At 38.3% G+C, this 27986-nt stretch overlaps 1 protein-coding gene across 5 annotated transcripts in view; it reads right to left on the reverse strand.

Annotated features, from left to right (window-relative positions):
* The window catches only part of LOC127453300 (MAP7 domain-containing protein 1-like), a 65803-nt gene that overhangs the window by 29055 nt on the left and 8762 nt on the right, over positions 1–27986 (reverse strand). For 2 of the 5 annotated variants that reach the window (XM_051719598.1, XM_051719596.1), the window contains exons 2-4: positions 11326–11535; positions 1438–1506; positions 838–858 (exon numbers count right to left, since the gene is read on the reverse strand). In XM_051719598.1, coding sequence (XP_051575558.1) covers positions 838–858; positions 1438–1506; positions 11326–11535 — 300 coding nt within the window. Of the gene's footprint in view, positions 1–837; positions 859–1437; positions 1509–11325; positions 11536–27986 lie in introns of those variants that run through there. The other 3 variants (XM_051719599.1, XM_051719597.1, XM_051719600.1) reach the window with 2 other exon arrangements.

The following is a 27986-nucleotide window of genomic DNA, read 5'->3' on the forward strand; positions in this document are numbered from 1 at the left end:
TTAAAGTAATATATATTTTCTAGATGATGTGTAATTTGTAATGTTTACCTTTTGCATTCATGGAGTTAATGAGCTAACACACTATATGCAGCCATAATATGCGCAGAGTACACTCTGTTACTGCAATTTATGATGACACTGATACTACTGTAAAGATGTGTGTATAAAAGAGTGTTAATGTGTAGAATACAAACAAAATAATTATTATGGGCATATTTTACTTTGGGCAGATGTGTGAATGGCTTTCAGCTACAGATGGCACATGAGTAAGGCAGCATATCAAACAATAGAGTGAATGGGCACTTGCAAGCATCTGAGAAGATTTAATTCCTTTTGAAGGCTAAAAAAATAAAAAATTTGCATGACATGATCTTGGAAAATGTCTCTACGTGAGCGATCGTACAGATGTAGGACAATTTGCACCATCTCATGCAATAACTCTGCTTGCCGGTGTGTTCATGTTGACTGACTCTACAGGAATCAGTTTTCTGCCTCAAAGTAGGTGGAGCTCCAGGTCACACCTACCAATGATATGGACCAATGGCAGTAAGGAGGAGTTTAGCAGCCGATACAAAGTTTTTCTGAAAGTTTGTGCTGGCAAGCTCTTACGAACCACAAAACGAACTCAAAAACACCTTTGTTTTGGCCAGATTTATTTCTAAATGACGTCACACCTATTCATTCTTCGATTTCGTATGAAGTGTGCAGGGGCTTTTATTTGGACATCCAACGAACAGTCACTAATGATGATTATGAGAGCCAAAAGAAGTAACTAAGAGAGAATGAAATAAACCCAAATCAGTCACCAACACTACCAGAGATGGAGGAGTGGCTTACCTTGAGTCTGGCTACGCTGTTCTGGGGAGGAAATGTGAGAAAGAAGACAAAAACGTCTGTCAATCATGCAAAGCAGAGCAGTGCAGCAATCTCAGCAGCCATTACAAACAAACAAACAAACCAGCGAGTTTTTGAGATATTTATGTGAGAAACACTCTCAGTGCTGGTGCAGTTAAGACACAGAATAAACCAGAAAATAATCCATTATTTTCTAATAGATTCTGTTAACACTGGTTAGAATTCTAGCAAACGATAATTACTAACAAAGCAAAAGAGGTTTGCATCTGTTCTTAAGGAACCAAACCAGGATGGTTGAATCAAATATATAAAAAAGAATAAATAAAAGTAGCCACATTTGCAAACTCCATGCACATTATGGATTAGTGTGAAGCAAATTGATAAAGTTTAAATGCACATTTACTGATAACTTCAAATCTACAGTAGCAACAGAATTTTCTGGAAACAAGTAACTTTTCTGCGCTGTTGTACAAGCCACAGTTTAATGCATGAATGATATGAAGGATAGTGATATTTTATCCGTACACAGAGACCCCAGACAGCAGGGGGCGCTGTCTCACTGCCTACCCTATGTTGTCTTACCGAGATTTTTGGCCTTCTCTTCCCTCCTCTTCTTGGCCAGTTTCTGCCTGTCCTCCAACTTTATCCCATCTGAGAAGAGAAACAGACAGAAATGTTACATTTCATTGTAACCAATTAAGGATAAACTTTCAGAAACTGCCTCAGTCTGTTGCTTTGTCAAAAATGTGAGGTGGATCCTATCCACTACCCAAGGCTATTTTGGATGGACAGATAGAGGAAAGAGTCAGACAGACAGAACGTGATTGCTGGGAATAAGAGAGGTTATTGTGTGGTGGAGGCCGAGCTCACATCTGCAGCGCCATAAAGCACTGGAAGCTGGCAGCAGCAGAAACTGGCAGCATTCACATGCGCCGTCTGACAGCAGAAACCCCAGAAGGAATCACAGCAGCTCATTTCCTCCGAGTATGCATGCAATCACACAATTAACATTCATCTCAAGCGAACCTCAGTTGCACATTGGCTAAAAGAAAGACACTTAACCATAGTATGTACTGTATGCATGCATGCATGTATGAATGAATGAATGTTACACTTATAAAGCGCTTTTCAGACACTACACTCAAAGCGCTTTACATAGTGTACAGGGGTCTCTCCTCAACCACCACCAGTGTGCAGTATCCACCTAGATGATGCGACGGCAGCCATAGTGCGCCAGTACGCTCACCACATACCAGCTGTTGGTGGAGAGGAGAGAGTAGAGTGATAGAGCTAATTCATGTATGGGGAATATTAGGAGGTCATGATTGATAAGAGCCAATGGGGGAATTTGACCAGGACATCAGTGTTACACCCCTACTCTTTTAAGATGACCACAGAGAGTCAGGACCTTGGTTTAACATCTCATCCGAAAGACGGTGCCATTTTAAAGTATAGTCTCCCTGTCACTATACTGAGGCGTTAGGACCCACACAGATTGCAGGGTGAGCACCTCCTGCTGGCCTCCCTAATACCTCTTCCAGCATCAATCTTAGTTTTCCCCAAGAGGTCTCCCATCCAGGTACTGACCAGGCTCGACCCTGCTTAGCTTTATTGGGCAACCAGTCAGCTACAGAGTGATATGGCTGCTGCCTAACTTTGTTAATTCATTTTTATGTATTATTATTACTAGTGATGCTAAGGCATTTTCAGACTTTAACAGAGGCCAGGATTGTTCCATGAAAAATACAGAGTTAACTGAATTAAATTAAAAAAGATAAATGATAAAGATAATTGGATATATTTAAAAGATACAAAGATTATATTAATGTGAAAAGGAGGAGGGCGTGGCCGGGACGTGAGGGTGCACACCTGGTGCTGAGTAGCCCAATCAGCAGGAGAGAGATAAGAGGAGGAGCCGGGGATGCCAGAGAGAGAGAGAGAGAGAGAGAGAGAGAGAGAGAGAGAGAGAGAGAGAGAGAGATGACACACAGCTGTGTGTGTGTGTGTGTGTGTGTGTGTGTGTGTGTGTGTGTGTGTGTGTGTGTGTGTGTGTGTGTGTGTGTGTCATTGACGTCAGTTATTATGTTCCAGTTCAGTTTGATGTTATGTTATAATTAAAGTCTTGCCGAGTGTTGATTCGGTTCACGCCGCCTCCTTTCCCAAACCCTGTTACAATTAAATTAAAAGATTACTAGACCTATATATTTGTAATTATCTAGCATTTAAGACAATTAAGAGTTATCACATGCAGTATTATTTACGTGATGCCACGTTTTAATGGGAGCGCCCAACAGTCCTTTGATATTAGCATTTATCAGGGTCTGAGGCGTTTTTACTTTGAAAAAATTATGCCAGCTCATCCCATTTTAATGGTGGTGTTGCTTACTGGTAAGATCTGGGTTGGTAACCAAAACGTTGTAGGTTCAAACACTGGAAGTGTCAATCCATGATTCATCACCACTGGGCCCTTGAGCAAAGCACTTAACACATAGTTACTCCAGGTGGACTCTCCATGAAATAAGTATGCTATAAGTTGCTTTGAGAAAAAAGGCATGCTAAATGACTTACTAAATTAATCAAAATATGGAGGGAGATGTCCTTGTACAGCTTATGTACTTTTTCTGTACATGATAAGATCCCTATATCCTGATGTCATTACATAACACATTATGACTACTACTGTTACGCCTTTCACAGTACGTATTTCACAAAAGTAATTAGGACAAGCATATTGTATCGATACTAGTGATCGACTGATATCGATCTGCTTGCCGATGCATCTATTGGCGAGGCCGATAAATCGGCTGATAAATTTTCCCGTTTGGCTGTATTTTTTTCTTGAGGACGGCAAAAATCGTCTGCATGCATGTAAAGCGACTGAGACATGTAAACGACCAGTCATGGTTCGTTTTGTTGTTACATGCCATGATGTTACTACAATAATAGACCGGTGTGCAACACAGTCTCATTTAAATGATCCGCATATCAGAGCCATGGCAGATGCATTTGAGCTCATAACGTTAAAGTGCTCACCTGTTTGGGGGGCCTGGGTAGCTCAGTGGTAAAATACGCTGGCTACCACCCCTGGAGTTCGCTAGTTCACTAGGTTCATTCTCGGTGGGGCGTGTGGCGAGTTGAGCGTGGTTGCCGCGGTGGATGGCGTGAAGCCTCCACACGCGCTATGTCTCCGTGGCAACGCGCTCAAAAAGCCACGTGATAAGATGCGTGGGTTGACGGTCTCAGATGCGGAGGCAACTGGGATTTGTCCTCCGCCACCCGGAATGAGGCGAATCACTATGCGACCACGAGGACTTAAAAGCAGATTGGGAATTGGGCATTACAAATTGGGGAAAAAACAAAAAAAACAAAAAAAGTGCTCACCTGTTTCATTCTCCCTCTCTCTCTCAAGAGTTCCCTGTAACTTTTAACTGTCTTGTCTAATGATAAAAAGGCAAATATTAAGAAATCTAATATCATAGTCTGCAAATATGCGCATATCTCGTTTAAACAGATGTAATAAAAAACCTCACACAACTTTAGCAGATCCAACGTCCTGTGGAGTGCTCATAAATCTTCCTCTGAAGTACGTATTCTACCAGTCTATCCTTCCAACAGTTCCATGTAACTTTTCTGATGATAAAAGGCAAATATCAATAAAATAATATTTAATTTAAACAAAAAGAGACACAACACAAACACACATGGCAGCTGCATGTGGCTCTCTCTCTCCCGAACTGCCGCGTTCCACTGCATTTATCCCTCTCCTCGGCTGATTAGCCCAATTGGGGGCCGGGAATGCGTAGTAACGGCCCGGCCCGGCCCCGCCCTCCTCCTCGTCACAGTCTTATTCACTATGCACTGTATGTACAATTGGTTTGATTCCATATTTTTTGAGTAAATGATTGCTAATTGGTTGCTAACGTGGACATGCCATCCATGGTTGCTGGACTACTGTGTGTACTGTTATTTCCTTCTTCCTAATATAGCAACAATTTCTTCATGTGCGAATAAATTACACAAATTTGATGACTAAACAGAAATCTGAAGAAACTGCTATCTACCATTACAAATACAATATAATTTTTTTAAATAACTTAATTTTGTAAATATAGTGTTAAATAAGAGTTTATTTATTTATTTTTAGCAAATTTACGTTTGTTATTTACTATATTAAATTGTGTGATATATCAGCATTGTATTGGCCACCCTGCTCTCTGGATATCGGCATCGGCCATTAAAAAAAAAACATATTAGTCGAACCACTAATTGATACTTTAGATTTATGTAAATTAATATTTTTATTAATCTACTTATGTATTCATATCATGCCCAACATTTTAATAATGAAGAAACAGATCATATAAATAAGCGCAAACTCTGAGACCGGCATTTTTCAGTGCGGTCAGAGCCACTATGGGATCAAAATCCCGCCAAAACTATTGCGGTCACAGATCCAAAAACAATAAGAGTGAACCAAAATAATACGCGTGAATCAAAAAATAATAAGCGCAGAAATAAATGAAAAGCGCAGTTCAAAATAATTAGCGCAGATCAAAAAATAACAAGCATGAATCAAAAATATATAAACATTTAAAATATGCTGCAAAAAAAGAAAAAAAAAAATTTAAAGCAGTCATAAGAATTGCACAAAAAAAAAACATGTTTTCCTTGGTTATATTGCTATTTGTTGTGCTCTCGGTCAATTTTGCTTATATTATAACCAAGAAAAACATGATTTTGTTTGCAATTCTTATGACTTGCTTTACTTTTTCTGTTGTTTTTTTGCAGCATATTTTAAATGTGTTTATATATTTTTGATTCATGCTTGTTATTTTTTGATCGTGCTAATTATTTTGATCTATGCTTATTATTTATTTTTGCGCATATTATTTTTTTATCTGCACTTATTATTTTTGGATTCACGCTTATTATTTGGATTCACGCTTATTATTTTTGGATCCGTGACCGCAATAGTTTTGGCGGGATTGAGGGATGAGGCACGAAATAGATTGAAACTGAACCCACATAATACACTCTTTCTTGCGGATATACTAGGTCTCACGTGTTTGGTGCAGTTTCCACAGCAATCCAGTTTTGATATTGTGATGTATCACAATATATTGAATCATGACATGAGGTGGTTGGCAATACCATTAGTCTGCAGTGATGTGAAGACTACAACTAATTGCAAATTCAAACCAGTTCACTCAATTCCTCATTAAAGAGTGCACTAACTTAAATGGCCTTTGAGTCTTAATTTCATGACCCAGAAAGCAGTTTTGGGAAGCAACAGAATACATGTAACAGGATTACGTATTTAAAATACAAAATATAAGTAACTGTATTCCACTACAGTTACGATTTAAATCATTGTTAATTAGAATACAGTTACATTCAAAAAGTATTTTGTTTACTGAAGAGATTACTTTACATTTTATTGTTATTTGTTTCATTTAATATTTAGTCCTTTCAGATGAAAAACATTTATACATATAAATGATGAGATCCAAAGTGCATCTGAACAGCGGTGAAACACTTTCTTATGAAGTGTTACATTCATACGAGCAGACAAAGAAGTAAGTTTGAAGTAAGTTTGGAGCAGAAGAAATAGAAATAAACCTTGTGTAAATTGTCAGCTTTACGCTAAGCTAAAATGCTATTTCTAGCCATTTTACATGCACGTTACCAAGCACAATCATATCTTTTTATCAAGAAAATTCACGTATTATAATTTCTATTTTTCTAGTCAGACCTTTGATATTAGGGCAAAAATTGTATTCTTGATAATAATTTTTGTATTGTTTTCCTGTAAAAATATCTAAAAATCCTTAAAACAAGATCAATTAGATTGATCTTGTTTTAGAAACAACACTGCATAAGATATTTAGGTTTTTCAGAGAATGTATTTTTTAACATGTGTATTTTGTCTTACTGTACTGACAGAGTTTTTATAGTCAAAACAAGAGAAAAAATCTACCAGTGCTGAAGAAGTAATCCAAAGTATTTAGAATACGTTACTGACCTTGAGTAATCTAACGGAATACATTACAAATTACATTTTACAGCATGTATTCTGTAATCTGTAGTGGGATACATTTCAAAAGTAACCCTCCCAACCCTGCCAGAATGTCTAGCATTTCTTAACTGACGAGTCATGATCATAAGACCAACAGCAGTGTTCCTCTTCATGACCTGTGCTCCACTTTGACTCAGCATATTTTTAGAGCACAGAAAGCTGAAGTGTACAATCTTATGCGCTGTTGGCACTGTATTGCAGCCAGTGTTCCCATTGATGAGTCATTGGACAGAGACGAAAAAGCAGCAGACTGCCCCAGAAAGTGATCGTAACAGGTTTGAGGCAGTGGAGAGGTGCATCATCACTGATGTTACCATCTCCCAGAGCTCTGAAAAACACAAATCTGATGAACTGAAAATCTCTGTATCTGGTGCATTAGTTATTTTTGTGCACTGAATACAAGCTTCATCACTGGTCATAATGGATGCTCGAATGCTGTTAAGAATGTCAAATAATGTTTTGTGATGTATGGCATGTCTCTTTCCGTTATATTGCCATCAACAGAACTGTCTAAACTGTCAGTGATTGACAATGCAGAACGATGTTGCAAATTCTGTATTATTTTGTATGCTAGTAGCTGTTTACAAGCTATAACCTTTTTACAATTTGAGGTTTTGTTTCTAGATGACAAAGATAAATGTAAACTGCAACAGGCTAGGTGAGAAAAAGGAAAGACGAAACTCAATTTTCAGACACCATACAGTATGAGTCAATGTCTGGTTCAGAATCTTTCTGGTCTGACCATCAAAGCTTTCATTTAACTACTATGAGTGAGCCAGCATTGGCCCAGGATCGATGCAGTGCAATATTCAGTGGAGCAGTGTGTGCTGTTTTAAAAGAGGTTCAGGTCGACTGGTGCCAGTAAAATACTGTATTTTTTTTAAGATGAGCTGAACAGTGCCCAACTGGTGGCAAAAGACGGTCCAATACCTTGTAACATCCAAATGTCTTCAAACCTAAATGGCTGAATGGTGACAAACAATATCATAAATCACATCCATAAGGTGCAAAATTACAGAATGACTGTTTGATACTTTCAGGGTTCAGGGTTCACGCATCTTTTGATAACATCCATGTTTATTCCAAGATTTTTCAAGACACTCATGATTACTGGATAACGTTTTTTTTTTGTTTTACTTATTTTATAGCAATTGCACACGTAAAGAGCGATATCTAGACAATGTCTAGGCAAACATAACTATAAAACTTAATAAAAATAGAAATTTCCAAGACTTTTTCATTTCAATTTGTATTAATTTCCATGACTTTTCCAGGCCTGGAAAAATAATTTTAAATTTTCAAATTGGTACTTCCAGGTGTTCCATGACAGTGGGAACCCTGTTAACTGCACAAAATTCTCATTTAGAAGTCTGATTCATTTGAGGAAATCAGTTTGGATGGCTCGCATCAATAAACTGGTTACAAAATGATTCACTGATTCATTCACAAGTCAAAAATGTTCCCAAAATGAAGCCATGATGCAACATTTTTTTTTTTTTGTACTGAAATCAATGTTTTCTTTCTGTTGCAGATTGACCCGCCCCACCCTCTCGTTATCACCGCCCCGCCTCTGAGGGCCATCCGCCAGCCAGGCTCACAACGGAAGTGTGCAGGATAGAGGAAAGGTGCAATTTAATAAGCCTGGTTTGGGAAGTGGATGATGAAGCACACCTGAAGTGAATTAGCCTCAACACAACAGCCATTAAAACGTAGAACACACCTCTCTTCAGGGAGCCGGCTTCTATCTCCTTATGTGCACACACTGGCATCCTCGCAGGTCCAGAGCGGGTAGGGTACCAGCCAAATTAAATGCGTCGCCGGACACATTCCTTGAAACCCCAGCATGGGTTATTTGCGTCACCGGTAGGGCCACACGCGTAGCGGCCTACGGGCTAGGATGATCACTGTTTAATTATAGATTGGGGAATCGATTGTGCCAAATGATTCCAACATGTCGCCTCATCCCACAACTGTTCACCCAAACAAAATTCTCCCTTACAGTAGAGTAATTCACAAATGCTATGCGAATCAGTTTGAACGAATCAGAGCAGTTCGTTCACGATTAGGACATCACTACACTAAATTACTACTGCATACACCGTATCTGACACAATAACAGAATAAATGCCCATTCAGATACAGCTGAACCAGCTTATTCTCAAAAGTAGGCCTCCTTATTACACAAACATCCGCCAAGCTCTCTGTAGAGTGCCAAGCTTTCTCTCAGTTACATAAAGATGCGGCAAAGAAAAGCTCTCAAAACTCAAACAAAATGCTCATTAACATTTATCTACATGTGCTTACACAAGTGAAGGCAATATACAATAAAGGTGACAAACCCAGGGATGAGAGTTAAATTCTGACAGTTTGCATAGCTCTGTGAAATGTGATGCCCAGTCTGGTTTCATTGCTTCACCTCAGTTGATGACCAGAGGCGATTAGAAGCTACCTGTCGTCAGCCTCCACCAATCAGCATTAGCATTAAACATTTACCTCACAGAATGGATCAAGTTCTATGTTAATGTAATACCATCTGAATGAGTTAAATCTGGGGGCACTTACAGGGGCTTGACTGTGGAAATTCTTTATGGGTCAATAAACAAATGCTCTTAGAAACCGATTTCCCTCGGTTAGCTTTCAGACTTTGGTCAGGGGTAAATCTTGAATAATTGTCTGCCTTCTCATGAGACCTTAAACATTGTTTCTAATGAAAGGAAATCTAGCTTAAATGGTTTTGAGCCAAGGGATGTGAAAAAATATATATTTTCAACTGGACTAGTCAGTGGATTGCCTGAACAACTAGTTGACTGATCTGTTTTAAGGAAGCTCTGTATAAAAAGCCCTGTTTTGGGTTCACTTGACCAAGAGCAGATGTGTTTTTTAGGCCAAATACACACAAATACGTTTTTGATTGAAAACTAGAGGCATTAACATAGATAAAATAAATGCATTTTCAATCGAAAATGTACAAGTGTGGACGTGGCCTTAGGAGCCATTCATACAAGACATGTACTTGCATTCAAAAATAGCTAGACCAAATGCAACAGAATATAATAGAACATTATAGTTTGTAGCACTTTAAAGCGGATGAATTTAAACACAAAGACATGCAAATTGTCTAACAGCTATAGCCCATCATACTGTCAGTATGCTAATAAAAGCATCGCCGCTTAAAACATCAAAACTAAAAAACAATTCTAGATAAACTAGTCTACCTCACTTTTGAAGTGACACATCATTGAGTTCACTATTGGTTCACAACAGGGGTTTTCGAAGTCTTAAACAGTAAGCTCCATACAGACTCATTCGGCAATGTGTCATACACTGATGCGTGATTAACGACTATATTTCTATTAATGATATGAAACCGTATTCTGCATTATTTTTATTAAAAAATACATGTTGTCCTTATGACAAAGGAATTACTTAACTGTTTTTTAGCCTATATTTGTGATGAACTTACATCACATGTGCCAGTCTCCATCTCTATGTGAAACTGTACTTGTCACAAACACAAGACACATCGACCTGATATCATGTTGAACCCGTAATGGACACTTGGTGACAAATGAACAGAAGCAGAGCTATATGGCTTTATAATACATTCACAAGGGCACAAGACATGTTTTGAGTGTGCACACGCACTCTCTGAGCAGCATATAATTGAGAGTGCGCAACCTGTTTTGTCGGCGAAGGAAATCCCTGTGCGAGCAGCGAGATGCGTGCTTGCACAATCTGTATATGGATATTGCATGATAGGCTTTGCATGCGTTCATGACATTTAACAGTATTATAAGACCATAGAACTATGGTCTATTAAGCTGGACTATGGCTCACAAAGCCAATAATTTGTATTTATCTTCACAATACATTTTTATTGTATTTATGTATCTCTTGATTTTACTTGATGAATTTATCATCAATCTCCGCGCCTCACCTAACATGATCTGGCTTCCTCCTGGGAAGGCACACCTCCCCATTTGAAAACCGTGGGTTTACTGCTATCAATGTACTGCTGGAAAAACCAGGTCATATCAGCTTATGGTGGTCAAGCTGGTCAAGAAGTTCAAGTTTGTTGAAACATGATTAACCAGCTCAACAAGGTCAACACCACCTTAGCCAAGGCGGTCAACCAGTTTAAACCAAGTCGACCAAGGCCACAGTGTCTGATAGTCTAGTTGATCAATCACTTAAACCAGCTTGAACCAATTTGGAACAGCAAATAACCACATATGTCCAGCTTTAACCAGCTAGAAACCATGTAAAACCAGGTACCATCAGAAGTACCAAAGAACATATTATTTTTTCCATAATAAAAGGTATGCTCATTCAACAAAGCTATATTTCAATTTTCTTTGTCCAACAATAGATGGCACCTAGTCCTAGAGACTCACCTTTTTTGGGTTGAGGGCTACCACTTGATTTTGGAGTGGGTGTTGCAGGAGACTTTGGAATGATGTCTGGCCGTGTTGAGGTTGTTGACTTCCTTGCAGTGTCCATCTTTGTAGGTGTGCTGGTCTCAAGGCTTGATTCTGTTTTTGAGGGGGTGTCGACTTCCTCTGTGCTGGGATCGCTGGGATTGGACTCTGGAACTGCAGGGTGATCTGCCACAGAGGGATAAGAACCAGTCAATCTTCATTCCAAAACTACAGCAAACACTTGAGCATATTTGTCTACTTTAACCAACTAGATGTGTGACACAAAAGATTCATTCACAGTTGCATTCCTTAAAGATTAAATCCAGATTTATTTGTTTGATTTGCCCACATGATCCATAACAGACTGTTTTGGTACAGCAAAGGATATAAGACTAAAGCAAGAATCATGCCTAGAGACAACTTGATATGAACCTCATCTAACCTGCAATTAATTGATTATTGATCATTGGTTATGAATAATAAGACGTGACTCTGGATAGCACAACCCATCGTACAGTCTGTACTTCCCTCATAGATTCGTTTTCAAATGTGAAAAATTAAAGCTGATGTAACTTTTTCTGTGGTAAAATACTTTCTCCAATCCAAGCTCAATATGCAGACACAACTTTAAATAAACCATTCATAGGATAATTTTCTCGAAAACTGTAAGTACTGTGTCTCTGTAGCGCACTTAAAATTCCTCTGTTTGTTTTGAGCGACACGTCTGTAAAAACACAATATCATACACTAAACTAATGGTGTGAGTTGGGGGCAGGACTATCTCTTTGTCTGACCAACAGCGTATTCAGAGAGCTGTTTTGAAAACAGAGTATTTTTGCAATTCAATTTGGTTTTGCATACTTCAGGTTTAAGGTAGATCGTAATTCTTCAAGGGAGCTAAATATAGAATTCATGATGTGAAATGTTGGTTGTAAGGCCGGGTTTTTCCAACTACCTCACAATACGATATATGTACATTGTGATACATGTGTGATGATACAGCCTGGACAGAGCTAAAATTGTTAATAGTTCATTTAAAATTCAGAATATGCATTTTTGACAAATGATCCAGAATAATTTGAGAACAAATTACAATGCATCAGTGGATCGTTCCCCCCCGCCCCACCCACCAACCCCTAAATTAAACAGTCATTTTGATCTTACTCTCTCAACTAAAACTTGAGAAAATGAGAACGAAGTAGACAGTGCAGAATGAGAATGAAGATTAAGCTAGTATTATTGGCAGCCCCCATGAGGGGACCCTCTCCTTGTAGAATAAAACAGCTTTTATAAGGTTACTGGTATGACTGGATTCTTCCTCTTATGTGGATGTTTAAGATTATATACATTTATTTCAAAACTACTATTTCTTTCTAGAAAAGTTACAGAGTGCACCTTTAAAACCATGATATCATACCAGGCATGTATCTGCAAAACAGGTAAGTGGTTAGACATATGATCACCTAGTTTTTCACTGATAAGAGAATGACCTAGGTCAGAGTCCAATTTGATTTTGGCAAACATTACAGACACCATTACAGTAGACAGGTTCACAGACCACATATGTGCTCCTCTATGTCACATTACCTACTAAAAATAAGATCAGTCAAGCAAATATGAAAACATCCTGATTTTACTCAGAAAGATTGTAGTGTTGTCTCAATCTCACCATGCCTATTCAGATGCCATGAGGCGGAAGAGTCATCCTGATTGACTGTTTTTTTTTTTCCCCAGGGGAGAATGTGATTGGGTTGTACGGCCCTGAATGAGGGGAGTTTGTAAGTTTTAGAGTGACTAATATTTGGAAGTTGGAACTTGCAACTGTAGGACCCCATGAAATTACCTGACGATTGCAGTTTTCTTTTCTGTCTTGACGCATTTCCAATTGGAACAGGAAGTTTGGGTGGGACATGCTGTGTTAAAGGGATTTTGTTTTAAATAGTCAGTTGCAGGGGGAGGGACATTCTCATTCAACAGAGCATTTGATCTCTCTAAAGAGATCCGGGTAGTGCAACATTTGTCATCAATATTTTTCTCCAATTTCCCCAAAGAAAGTCTACATTTTAAATGGGTATACCTGCTACATTGCAGATGGCTGGCCTCAACATTATTACACATGGTCTAAAACCAACAAATTTACCAACATTTTGATTTCATCGGGTCTTCAAACTCAAATTCTGCTTTAACCCTGAGGTCTGCCTAAAGCAAGATTTGACTCTTTCTAATCCAATTAACTCTCTGCACTGGCATTGCAAGTTGTCCAGGGACAAACCAAGTAAACGCTGTCATGCACTGCATTACTCATTTTAAGCTAAAAATAATAAGACTTTTAGAACACTAGACATGATATGATAAAAAGGCATTTAGCATTAAAAGGCCACACAGATCTGGGTTGCATGCATAAAATGTTGCCTCTACACACATTAGTATGATATTTCTTCTAGTAGACATTTCACAGTGAGGATACTGCAACATGGAGAAAATTAATTTTTTGCATTTGGTATGCAGTTACCAATATTAGTTTGCTGTAATTATAAGACAACACGATGGGTTGAAAGAACAATTAGAGAGGGGCTAAAACGGGACACATTATTTATAGTCAAAGTGCAAGCGAAAAGGTTCAAAGTCTTTTACACTTCATTGAACAGATGTTGTCTTATCCAAGATGACATGCAGTACATGTTCACTACACAGACAGTCCCTCTTGAAGCAAGGTCAAGTGTCTTGTAGGGCAAGTAGTGGTGAGTAAAAATATTGTTTTTCCAATTAATCGCAATCTTAATTTGAACAATCCCAAATCGATCTTTCACTCAATCACCCTCCACTACAATGAGAGGAAATCACTCGCATTTGCAACCAAATTTCGTGCTATGCGACTAAAGTGAATATATTTGGCAACTGGCTGGTAAATGTTTACATTTCTCTCACCAGCAATTGTGTAGTTTAGTCCTGAAGTGTTGTGAAGCAGCGAGATTTCAGCATGTTGAGAGTAAAAATTGTTCCGTGTAATGTGTGTCCAAGACAAGATCCACGCAACCCAATTGTCATTGAATACTGTCTCTTGTAATAGCCTACCCTTTCTGTCCTTTAAGGGGCGGTCACAGTAGGCTTTGAGAACATTTTTTTTTTTTCAGACAACGCTACGAACCAGGTTATGATGTCACACGGGAGGGCTTCTGGTATAAGTAAATAATGAACCACAAATAACAAATAATATTTGATTAAAAATGTTAAAATATATTGTCTGCTCACTTTCCTGCAACAATAAATATTGCAGCTTTGAAATGTGTATCCTTTGAATTGAGCCAAGAGGTCAGCGTGTGATGTTTCGGTCTCCTATTGGTCACACGTCATCTTGTTGTACGAATTCACGATTCAGAGTTCACCAAGCTTGAACTTTGATACGCAGTGTAGTACGAAAATTTTTCGAATGAGCATACGTTTCCGCTCTGCTGCATTCAGATGCGTTTGAATGGGAGTGAATGGAGCGCGAAGTGTAGTGTGACCGCCCTTTTACAGTCAGTTGTTGTTCAAAACAACTACTGTACAAAAAAAAATAAATTTAAATTTACTCATGCATCGCACAGATGAGGTAAAGTCATTAGAGTCCTCTCTAGTTAACATGTGCTCATTTAAAGGCGCTGTTTACAGAAATGTTTAAATTAAAATTTAAAGGGACAGTACCGGTTTTAGCGCATGTTCAACAAATCAATGTAAATAGTACAAATTATGCAATTTAACAATAAATATGTAACAAAATGTATATATGAAATATAATAACTTTATTGATGGAATACATTTATTTGTTAATTTTTTAAAAGCAAAAATGTGACCAAAATGATGAAAAAGTTATAAAATATAATTAGTAAAATTAATATTTTCCTAATATACCTTGTTAAAAGGTCCCCTGTATAATTAACAGCATTAGCTGAGAGATAATTTTTTATATATAAGCAAAAGGGACATTATAACTTAAATAAACCCATATGAATCAATATTGAATCTAATCAAATCAAAATCAGAATCGAATCGAGAGCTTGTGAATCGGAATCGAATCGGGAAATCTGTATCAATACCCAGCCCTAGGCATAAACTAATCCATGTGCCTAGTGTTTTAAATGTGTGTACCATTGATAAAATTAAAGCAGGAGACATTTTTTGAATCTTTATTAATTGGAACAAGACCTGAATTGGAACATGACTATCAGGCAACGTCGCCATGAAGCTGTGCCCTGAACTTATTACAGGGACAGTTTCCCTGGAGTAAACTGGAATTAAGTGCTTTGTTCAGGGACACAATGTTGATGGCTTATGGCCCGCTACCTGGTGGGAATAGACCCACCCATAGCCACCCATATTCTCCCATATCAAAGGCACAAAAGGTGCAGCATCTGCCATTTTTGAACAACATACCCACTATTGGGCCTTATGTACTCAGATAGGAAACAAAGGCAAACCTACATACAGTCATAAAGCCTGACTGCGGCCTGTAGGAACACTCAAAGCCTGATAACACAAATGGCGCCAAAATCAAACAAAGGAAGTCCAAAACAGTCTACAGATCCCATCAAGCCTTGCTCACTTAACACCTATGAATGAAATTCTGAAGGTTCAACTCTCAACTCCTATTGGATGAAATGCACGACTGAACACGTCCATCAACCATGATGCCATCAAGAGTATAAAACCCGGAGATTCTTCCCAAGCTTCCAGAGACAGTATAAACTGCATCTAGTTGCAGCCCTGCTGCTCCCAGGTGTAGCCTCATTGCCCAAGGAAGTAACGTACGTACCTGAACTTTGGCCATACAATCTCCATCTTGCTGGACAAGCCGAGATTTCTCTGTGTTCCACCGAGCACACTATCGGATCCGAAGGAGACCGCTGAGCAATCTGCTTCTCACCCTTTTGCCTGCAGAAGTGAAGAAAAAAGGTTTCTCTTCTTTCTTCAACAGAGTCGACTTCGCTGATATCTCCGCCAACCCACCAAGAATCAGCCACCGTACCGCCTGCCGACAGAGCGAGGAAACGGCCTTCCGTCATCACTCGAGCTTTGAGGAACCGAGTTGGAGTTAAAAGACACACGAACACACATTCTACCCACGTCCTCACGCGACTCAAGTAAGAGATTAAACGTCTGTGCAGAGATAGATTATTAATGTGTGTTATTCTTGTGTATCAAGGTTATTGCTTGTACAGTTTACGAACCGCCGAGTCTGCTCACTGCTGCTAATAATACTCAAGGTATTATTGTAACTACTGTTACCACGAATGAGATTTGCTGTGTTGTCGTCCAACCACGTTGGGCTGTTTGTGCATTTCCACCATCGTGGGTGAGACCGGCATGGATACGAGCAGACGGATTATGAACTGCTCACTGCATCTCTGAGTGATAAAACGAACAGTATCACTCTCCCACGATTGCTAAAACCGGCTTCGGTGCCGTCACTCTCACACACACACATACCTTCTTCTCATGTATTATAGGGCTGGCAGGGGATGTCAGTGCTCGGATTCAAGCCTTCATTGTTTACCTTTTGAATTTTGATGTTCTCCGGATGTTGACTTTCCTAAGAGAACAATATATTGTGACTGCTATACTGTCTGGTTATTAGTCCCTGATTCCATGGTGGTGCCCCGGCAATATTAATCCTTATTAATATTCTATTGGTTTTGATAATTGATAGTTATCTTTGATGATTGTTGATTTGAAGGATTAATAAGATAATGTTGATTCTAATCCATGTTCTATTGATTTTAATAATTAATAGTTGTGTTTGATAATAATATTCTTTTGATTTTGATAATTGATAGTTAACTTTGATGATTTTGATTTAAAGGATTAAAACACTAATGTTGATTCTAATCAATGTTCTATTGATTTTAATAATTATTATCTTTGATAATTATTAATTATTGCTAATAACCAAACCCGCTCCTGAACGAAGCACCCAACACCTACATACATTTTTTTATACTCTGACATAAAAGATAAAAGGTTGGTGTTTTACAGAAATGCTAAAAAAAAAAAAAAAGAAAGGAGTAGTGTGCTTTTTTGCAGAGCATTTATTCATAAAATAAATGTTACAAACCAAATTTCTCCTTTGAGCAGACTAGTTAAAAAATAAATAAAAAAATTAAAATAGGAAAACATGCCACTGAGTTGCACTAAAACAGGCAAATCACAGAAACCTGTTATAATGATCTAGGAGCAGTCTTGCCGAAAACAGAGCATTGATCATGAAGGGTAGAGAGCTTTTAGAGCAATGTTCTTTCAAATATGGAAATGAGACAAACAGGGAGCCAGAAATGGAAGCAAGCAGTGACCGTTAAATCAAAGATCGGAAGAGGTGAGCGAGGGGGATGGGGGAGAACAGAAGACCCGGGAAGCCGACTGAGAATGAATCTGCATCTCATTTGAGGCCTAATGAATTACCTCATCCTCCACTCCTCCGGCCCCTCACCCCGGATGGATGATGTAAGCAGGCGGGACGCCTCTTCTGCGGGGAGTGTGAGGGAGAGAACCAGACTCACTGGAAACCCAGAGTAAACACCAGCTGCTGGCTCAAAGCCAGACACAGAGAGAGACTGTGGAGGTACAGCACTCCAAAGTTCTTGCTGTCTAGCTTTGTATTCAGTGTTATGTCAAAACAAATTTATTAAGCTCCTTAGATTCAAGACTGAGGTGCTACCCACTTCCCTGTACAAGTACTGTACATGACTGGGTCACCGCATACTTCATGAATACACTGAAGATTTCCTTGCCATTATGGTTGCACAACACACACAGGAGCTTAAACTTATCATGGCTCATGAGCAAGAACAGTTGCATAGTTTAAGTGCATGAGGAAGTGTAAGAAGGAGGAGAGGAAAGGAAAGATATGGGTGAGTTATAGCAGAAGCTGAGTTATAGCAGAAGCCCAGGGTGCCATTATGTCCTTGTATTTAATCAGGGAGTTTTACAGAATCATGTATTTGTTACATTACAGGGAAATAAATACTATAATATGAAAGTAATATCACAGCGAAGGCCTATTAAAGGGATAGTTCATCCAAAAATTAAAATTCTCTCATCATTTACTCACCTTTATGCCATCCCAGAAGTGTATGACATTTTTTCTTCTGTAGAACACAAATAAATATGTTTAAAAGAATATTTCAGCACTGTAGGTCCTTACAATGCAAGTGAATTGTGGTCTGAACATTGAAGGTCCAAAAGGAATATAAAGGCAGCATAAAAGTAATCCATAAGACTCCAGTGGTTTAATCCATGTCTTCTGAAGTGAAATGATGATAGGTGTGAATTTAAGCCCTTTTTTACTGAAAAACTACACTTTCACTTCCACATTCTGGTGTCGAAGTGACTTTCACTTTCACATTCAGCAACTTACTGGTCAGGGCTGTTTAAAAATGGAGATAGTAAAAAAGGTGACTTCCGAGCACAAATTTTTGGTGTGTCAAGATTTTAAAATGAAACAATGCATCCCTACATTCTTCTAAACAGCCCCCCCCCACAACAGGTAGATTTTGCTTATTAAAATAAATAAATAATAATCATAATTTGGATCATGTGTTTGGAACCAAACATTTTTGTATATTTGTATAATGACCACTAAGCTGTATAACTGACCATTTGTGTCAAGGTCCTAAACACCCTGTCAGGATTTATTTTAATTTTAAGTGTTTGTACAGTTGACCGGCTGACAGTACATTATACCTTGTTTTTTACACCATACTATTTTTTTCACCTTGTACCAAATTTTTACTCTGGGAAAATTGTTGTACTATTTTTTTAATAGATAGGCCTATATTATTGTTTTGCCAACTTTCATTTCCAATTTGTGCCGCTTTGTCCCATTGCTCTCAGTGTGGATAGGCCTTTAGAAGCTGCTATCTACTGAATTTTCAAAACATGCACTGTCAGACAAGGATGTCTGCCATTCAGTGACCACTTTCATTGATAAATGCCACTGTCCCTCTCAAAACTACAGCCAAAATGAGATAAGTTGGGAGTGTGAGGTTTTGAACCCAGCAGAAGGTCCTTTGGGTCTAAAGCCACAATGCCCTTCCATGGTCCTTCCAAAGGAAGAGCTTCACGGGAAGTGACAAGGCCTATATGTGGCAGCATTTCACACAGATGAAAGTCAATATTGGCATGCAGGGATGGATGTCATTCATAACTTCCTGCTCTGACACTATGCAGGCACTCCCCTGGAGACTAGAGCAATGTGTTACATATTCAAGGACTTTTGTCATATAAGTAGCCTATATCGGAGCTTATTTTACTCTACTTACTAATTTTACAGCCAACACAAAATCAACATATTAGATGTAGCGAATTTAAGTGTCTAAATAGCACAGCTGATATTTAGTTCAAAGCAGCACAAACACAGCTCAGCAAGTGTTACATGCAAAGAATACTCTTTCAACTTAAAGTGGTGGCTATTCTTGCAACAAAGAGAAGAGCAACTTCTTGTTACGTTAGTGATAGAATGTTATATCGGCCAGGCTGAGTTTGGGGAATTCCTTTAGATAATTTTTTGTGCCTACTTTGTTTTTGTTTTTTTGTTTTTTTATGAATTAAATATTGTGTAAGTGTAAATTTCATTTTATCAGCCACCTTGACCAGATATTATAGTCTAGATATTATGCATCTACAGTATATCATCAGCCATTAGAAATATTGTTTACCACAATGAAATTTCAAGACTGCAAAATTATTTATATGACAATGCAAATCAGAACCTTCACGAAAGGTTCACTTTAAGCCAGCATGCATGACCTAGCCTGAATATAGGCTAACAATTCAAACTAGCCTGGAGATTTTGCTTAGCTCTGTGTTTAGGTTTCCAGCCGCACCCAACAACCCAGTGGTCATCCCTGCAGAAGCCTAAATTATGAGCTCCACATACACACCCAAACCACCACTAAAACACTTGCACAGACTGTTAACAGACAGCAATATCATTTGAAAATTAAACATATGAGCTGAACTATCTGACAAACAATTCAAAACATCAGGGTTTATGAATATATATAAACCATTAGTCAATATTCAAACTAAAATGGCAGCTAATTTGTTTGAGGAAAAGGAAGAGTCATCTGACAGGATCTTGATTATTTGTTGAGCTGTTCGGATCCATATTAGCTACTGCAATCTGTGTACTGCTGGTTCCATGGTCAAAGCAATAGACCAAATATAGCAACTACCAAAAGCCTGAGGCTGTGAAGTCAGCATCATACTAAAAGTCTGACATATCCATTAGAGGATTCCAATAAATCTATTACTGTAAGATCCAAGATTGAGTTCATCTTCTGTTTGTACATCTAAAACATATCACCTTTAGGACATATTGACGTTTTTGCTTTGTGCTTCGTCCAAATTTCTAAAGTGCACTAAAGTATAACACAAAGCCGGAGTTGTGTCACATTGGGTAGTGCATGTCCTTATGCCAAGAGCCCTGTGCTTAAAGGGATAGTCCACCCAAAAATGAAAATTCTGTCATCATTTTGTTGTTCCAAATCCATAAGGAACACGAAAGATGTTAAGAAGAATGTTAGGGACTGACAGCCTCGGTCACCATTCACTTTCATTGTATAGACAAAAAAAAAGCAGAGTCAACTTTCTTTAAAATTGTTCCTCTTGTGTTCCAAAAGAAGTCAGTCATACAGGTTTGGAACGATATGAGGGTAGGGCTGCACAATTAATCCCATTTTAATCGCGATCATGATTTCTGCCTCTCACGGTTAATTAAGCATAATCGTCTGCGATATTAGTGAGCTAGCAAACAAAGTGTCAGCCAGGTAAAGTTGCAAATTGTTGTTCATTTTCATTATAGGCTGTGTCTACGAATGACAGACCAAATCACAAGCTCTTTCCTAGTCCGTTTTCACCTCAGCTGACCAATCACGCTCTCTTCAGAAGTTCACTACTGACCAATCACTGTTTCTCTTTCGAGCACACGCTGAAATATAGAACCGCACCGCAGATGTGTACGAGTCTCGTATGTGCGGCGCATGAGGATAAAGATACGCCGTTCTGTGCTCGATGCACATGAAATTAATTCCATCTCGTGCTTTGATAATGTATGTTTTATACAGAAGAGCTGTGCTCTGGGTTCGTTTCATGCACGTCGCTAACGTGCGCTGACCGGGTTATTTTAAACCGTTACGCATTTACCTCAGTTGCACATTTGCCTAATTCCAAATATATTTGGCCACAACAAGTGTGTAACAAATCTAAAGTAACCCCATGGCACCAGGGTTGTGTGGAGCGAGGAAGAGATGAGAGCATTTCTCCATGTATGGAGCTTCCATTCCCAGGCTTCCTGTGCTTTGACCTTTGAACTTTACACCACCTAAGAGACAATATGACAAAAACAATGTGGCTTAGGTATTTCAAAGGCTCTTCCAGATTTTTCAATGCATACTTCAGTGCAATTGCTCTGTTCCAAAACCTAGTGAGCTGCCTATCTAGAAAGCATTTTAAAGGCATATTTTATCCAATAATGAAAACTCTTGTCAAAAGTTTATTTCTATGCATTGCATTTTTATTCCATACAATGAAAGTGAATGTCTTCCGTGGAACACAGTCACCAAAGTAATAAAAAAATCCAGTATGCCCACTATATTCCTATAGACCACGTTTACATGCACTTAAGAAAATAGTGTATTCCAGGGTTTTAGCAGAAAGCGACATTCTGAAACGTAATGTAAACTAGAACGCTGATTTCCTTATGCCATTTAAGGGATTAAGAGAAAGCAGTTTAACACACCTAGGTTTCTCTCAGAGAACATGGCTTAATGTGGTCATGTAAACGCATAAGCTGTTTGATGGGTGTTTGAAGAGTGTGCCTGCGTGGAACCGACCGGGATCGCAAACATCATAGGATAGAGCCAAACAAGTCAAACAGTGGAAATAATTAAACATTTCTGGGAGTCCAGTGTATAGCTAGGTGATAAAAAGATCTCAATATTTATCGTGATAAAAATTTTTAAAAATCCACGATATCGATGATAAGCTTTTGAGTCATTTTTAATATTTAGCCTATGTTCTACATCTGGACGATCAGCTGCCTTGCTAACGATTAGGCTACGCCAGTCACCGCGGTCAGGGTCCGGACCTCGGATTGATTCCATCTGGACCGCAAGACTTCATGATGAGAGTTGCATCCTCTCATCGTCTCTCTTGAACAGCGCAACAAATCAACAGTTCTGTGTACACCAGATCTGATCTTTCTGCGCTGTATTCATGAAGATTTTTCTCTAGCACCGAACACGCTTCATTTATGACCTGTCCCGCTCCGCACGCATTGCCACTTTTCCACGCATGTAAGTAGACAGGATGAGGTGCCGCATTAGTTAAAGTGGTTACAAAGCACCTTCAGACCATAATGTTTTTGTGACAATTAATCAGATGTCTGGCACGAATGACAAGAAAAGACAATAAAATTACTAGTTGGTAGCCTAGCCTCTTACTTTTTTCAGATTAAAAGTTTTTATTGGTTGATTCTCAAACACAATACAGAATAAAGCAAAATATGCACGCACAGAGTCAACCATTATCCCCCTTTAATTCCCTATCCCGCTCCCGCTCCCAGTCCCCAACAAACATTCCCGTGGTCCAAGCCTGAGTATAGACATATAAACTAAATTACAAAAAGGAAGAAAAGTTTCTCTCCGCATGGACCTCACCGAGAGCCTTCCAGAAAGGTCATGAATTTGTTGCATTTTTTACCATATGCATCTAATCTGCCTAGCTGTTTATATGACATTTTCGAATGCCGCCACCCTGCCAAATTCAGTGAGCCATTCTTGAAATGAGGGTGCACCAACTGACTTCCATCCTCTAAGAATTATCTGCAGGGCTCAATGCTAAGGATTTTTTCTACTGGCCTGGTTGGACCAGTGCTTCATATTTTTACTGGCCCTGCCAAAATCTTCACTGGCCCCAACACAAAAATGATAAATAGCTGTTTGTACTATCATGGCTTTAAAAATTTGTCCGAAGATAAATATTTTTTACATATATTATGTTTTTAAGACAATGTCCCGCAAAATGTGTTTAATCACATTTATAATTTGCAAGATATGATTTATGCCTTATGTAATCCCATATAAGTGCTTTACAGATATAAATCATATTAACCTCAGCCGTCCTGCCATTTACACATGAGTTTTTAAGCGAAGAGTTCTGTTGTGCAGATGATGGGCCATTTAGTCATGCTGTCATGCAACCTTTGCCCATGTGTAGTGTATTCACACACAGGATCAATGATTTAATCACTGAGTTAAAGATGTGATTATTGGCTGAATGTAATAAACATATGAATACCTGAGAAGAGACTTGCTACCAAATCGGTTGTGACGTGTAATATACATTAGGGAGATATTAGGCCTAATCTGTGAATTAAGAATGTGTATATAACATGAAATCAGACAACCTAAAGACTGATGCACAAAGCACAAAAACACCTGTACAATCCAGAATTTAGAAATATAACAGGTGTTTCATGAGGATGATATGAAGTAGACTGTTTTGAATATTCATCTTCACCCTGCAGCTGAACAGCTCTGATAATAATAGCCTAATAGCCATAGTGATTTTGCTTCTTTTCATATCAAACGCTATTATTATGTCGAATTAATGATTACGTTTTGAAACTAACCTAATTAAATCTATGCTTACATTTTGGGTACTAAGCAGCTCGTGATTTCCAGGCATGTGTATAACGGGTTTAACAAAGTTTATTACGTTTCATCCGGCCCTTCATCTCTAAAGGCAAATTAATGAGAGAAAATGTGCTTTTTTTTTTTTTTACAGTGGGAATAAAACTTGTGCTCTGTGCCTTATTGAGAGCACATGCATGTTAAACAGTCTATGCTGCACAGAGAGATATGATGATGAGACATATACATGGAGAGACATGGATTTTCAGTCCTATAGAATGAAACTGTTGATTTTTTTGTGTTCCAATGTGTGGATTACTGCTTTTCACCAACATGTAAAAACGAAAAATGTGGGGATTTCACACACTGTGAACACGGAATGTGCGGGGATACTTAATGTTGCACAAGACGTGCAATCCCGCTATGAAATTTATTAAGTGGGTTTTTTCTTCAATTTTCTACACATTGGTAATAGCTGCTGCTAAGACACTTGGAAAAGAGCGAGGACAGTGCTAGGAGAGACAGTGCAGAGCAGCGCCATTCAATAACGAGCTATTGCATGTCTTCAAGTGACTTTGAATAAAATGCACGAGTCATATGAACTACTTTGTGTTTTTATGGTTCTTTTATGTCATTTTTTGAGCTTGACAGTAACAAACATGACTAACACACAGTATCAGATTTGGATTGGGCTCGTCGGACCGATACCCGATCCATTTAAAAACGTCAGTATCGGAGGCCGATACCGATCCAGGTATCGGATCGGTGCATCCCTAGTTAAGGCCCCATCACCAAGACTCTGAATCAACAAGGAATAATACACTGATGCTTCATGCCCCTTTCCAAAGGCTGTGAGCACCATACAAAGAGTGTCTGCAGCTTTAGGGGGCTGTGTACTACTACCACCAAAAATAGTACAAAGTAAATGGTGCATTTGTAAATACCTGAAAAACTGAGACCTATAAATTCCAAACTGCTGTGTTATATTTTCAAATGATCTCAAAGTTCCGGTTTCATAAAGTTCACCAAGTGTAGCAACACCACTCGCCATCCATTCTTTCCAGCAAAACGGACTTGTTGATTCATAATTTGGGGTTCAGCCATATACTTGAGGAAATATTTTGGCAAGTATCAAAATTTAACATACAGGAAACCTTTGTCCATACTGAATGTAAGTGTGAAATAATGGGATGCGTTTTTACTTCTCTAGGCATTTTAATAGAAAGACTTTGCAATGGTGAAATTGGGGCAAGGACCACTTGTTCAATGTTGTATCAGGGACAAGCTCTCTCTGGTGGAAGAGACCAATGAGCCAAGTGTCTAAGATTAAAAGCATAGTAATAAAAAAATTTTTTAGGGAGGCCTAAACCTCCTTTGTCAATTGGTCTACATAACTTACTGAAATTTAACCGAGGTTGTTTACCATTCCAAATAAAAAAACTTAGATATTCTATCAAATTGTTTAAAATGAGAAAGAGGAACTTCTAGAGGAAGAGACTGCAGTAAATAATTTAATTTGGGGATACAATTCATTTTTATATCATTGACCTTCCCTGCCATAGATAAATGTAGTGAAGCCCATCTATCCACATCACATGAGAACCTTTTCATTAATGGGTCAAAATTAACTAACCAAATCTCTCAAATTTGCTGAAAATAAAATGCCTAAATACCTAATACCTTGCTTGGGCCATTGAAAGGCACCAGGTTGGAAAGCTGTGATAAGGCAATATGCTGTTCTGTGATATAAGATCTAAAAGATGATGTGGCAAAACCATCTGGCCCCAGTGCCTTACCTGTTGGCAAGGCTTTAATTATCTCAACAAGCTCCTCCAAAATAATATCAGAGTCAAGAAAGTCTTTTTGATCATTCGTCAATTTAGGAAGTTCTAATGGCTCTACGAAGTTGCTAATATCCTTATCGGTAGATAAAGACTTGGAACTATAAAGATTGAAATAGAATTCTTTAAAGGCCTTATTAATATCTGTGGCAGAGGTAAATATAGCGCCTCCAGAAGACTTCACTGAAGGAATGGTGGAAAAAAAAACTCTCTCTGTTTTATATATCTGGCAAGAGGTTTCCCTGCCTTGTCTCCCGACTCAAAGTAAGCTGCCCTGCCCTGAATAAGCAAAACTCTACCTTTTGTAACAAAATAGTATTATACCTATATTTTAGCTGAGTCAACTCTCTAAGATTATTGGATGACATTTGGCGCTTCAGCTCTGTTTCGGTACTTTTAATACTCTTTTCCAATTCTATGAATTCCTGTGCTTTGAACGTTTTAAAGAATGAGGCATATTGTATGATCTGCCCCCTAAGAACTGCCTTAAGCGCCTCCCATGCCATGCCCACAGAGGACAATGAGGGCCAATTGGTTTCTACATAAACATTAACTTCTGTCTTTAACATCTGTTGAAATGCTGGGTCCTGTAGAAGGGATTTATTAAAGCACCATCTATATGATTTTCTTTTCTCTATATGCGGCAACAGCTCTAAACACACCAAAGCATGATCTGAAACTAAAATGTTCCTCATTGAGCAATCAGCGGCAAATGAAATAAGTGACTTACATATTTTTTAAAAATCTATTCTAGAGTAAATCTTATGAACTGATGAAAAAAAGGTGTAGTCCCTCCCAGATGGATTCAGAAGTCTCCAAATGTCTGTAAGACCAAGATTTTTACACATACTCTGTAGTGTCAGTGATGCTCTAAAGGGTCTACACACTTTTGCATCACTATGATCAAGGACTGGATCCATTAAAAGATTGATGTCTCCATCCAAAACTATATCATGAAGGATCCCTGCTTGTAACTTTCCCTCAAGATCTATAAAATAAGTTCTGATCATCAGCGTTTGGTGCCTAAATATTAGCCAAATAAGATTTTGCCCCTGTATTTCAACCAAAACAATAATGAATCTTCCTAAATTGTCTTTAATCTGTTTGAGACATTTAAACTGTAAATGCTTACTTATCAATGTGATGACTCCCCTGCTCTTACTCGAACCAGCACTGCAAAACACATGTCCATCCCCATGCCCTACCAAGTTTTTCAGCTTCCTGTGAAAAAAGGTGCGTTTCTTGAAGGAACACTATATCAAATGTTTTACGCTTAAGAAAAGATACAACCTTCTTTCTTTTTATGGGGTGCCCCAGCCCATTAACATTCCACGTGGAGATACATTTTTTTATCTATATTAAAGTGTGACATATTGACATGCAAAGAAAAAATGTGTACCCAAGGCTAAATTATATAGACCACTATTCAACATTGATGTAACCATAAAATCCTTAATAAACCACAGAACAGAAAAAAGATGCGCTTCAGCCCCACGCACAACAGTCCCATCTGGTGTCCATCCCCCAGAAATCTGACGGTCCATGCACGCTCACGAGAGAGCTCAAGTCCAGTGTTTTTTTTTCTTGTTTTATGTTTGTTTTGTTTTTTTACATAAATCGTGCCATTAAAGTTTCACCTCCACAGACAGTGTTCGTACAGATGCTTCAAAGTTAAATTCAAGGACTTTCAAAGCCTTTTCAAGCACATTTTTATTTGTTTTCAAGGACTAACCCCGAGATGTCATTAAAACAAATTCTTTATTTGTTAATTTTACATAAAAATATTTTATTCATTCAGTTAATTTATTTTTTAAAAACAACACAAGTACAACATATCTCAATGTGCATCTTTAACTACATTCTCACAGTAATACTTCTTGGTTCATTCATGATGAAATTGATGTGCAATTGTAGTGTGCTCCCTTAAATCCTACCTCGCTTTTCAACAAAAAAATAACTGTATACTGTGAATAAACAGTATTCCATATGACTCATGTACTATTAATGTTTTCTGACCTAAATTGCAAATGTTGACTTTCTAACTTACAAAATATTGAAATTTTCCGTTCAGTTCAGTTATTGCCTATAAACACTGAGGGTAAACATTTTGTAACACGTTGACGTAAAT

Source organism: Myxocyprinus asiaticus, chromosome 15, assembly GCF_019703515.2.
Source record: "Myxocyprinus asiaticus isolate MX2 ecotype Aquarium Trade chromosome 15, UBuf_Myxa_2, whole genome shotgun sequence".
Lineage (NCBI taxonomy): Eukaryota > Metazoa > Chordata > Actinopteri > Cypriniformes > Catostomidae > Myxocyprinus > Myxocyprinus asiaticus.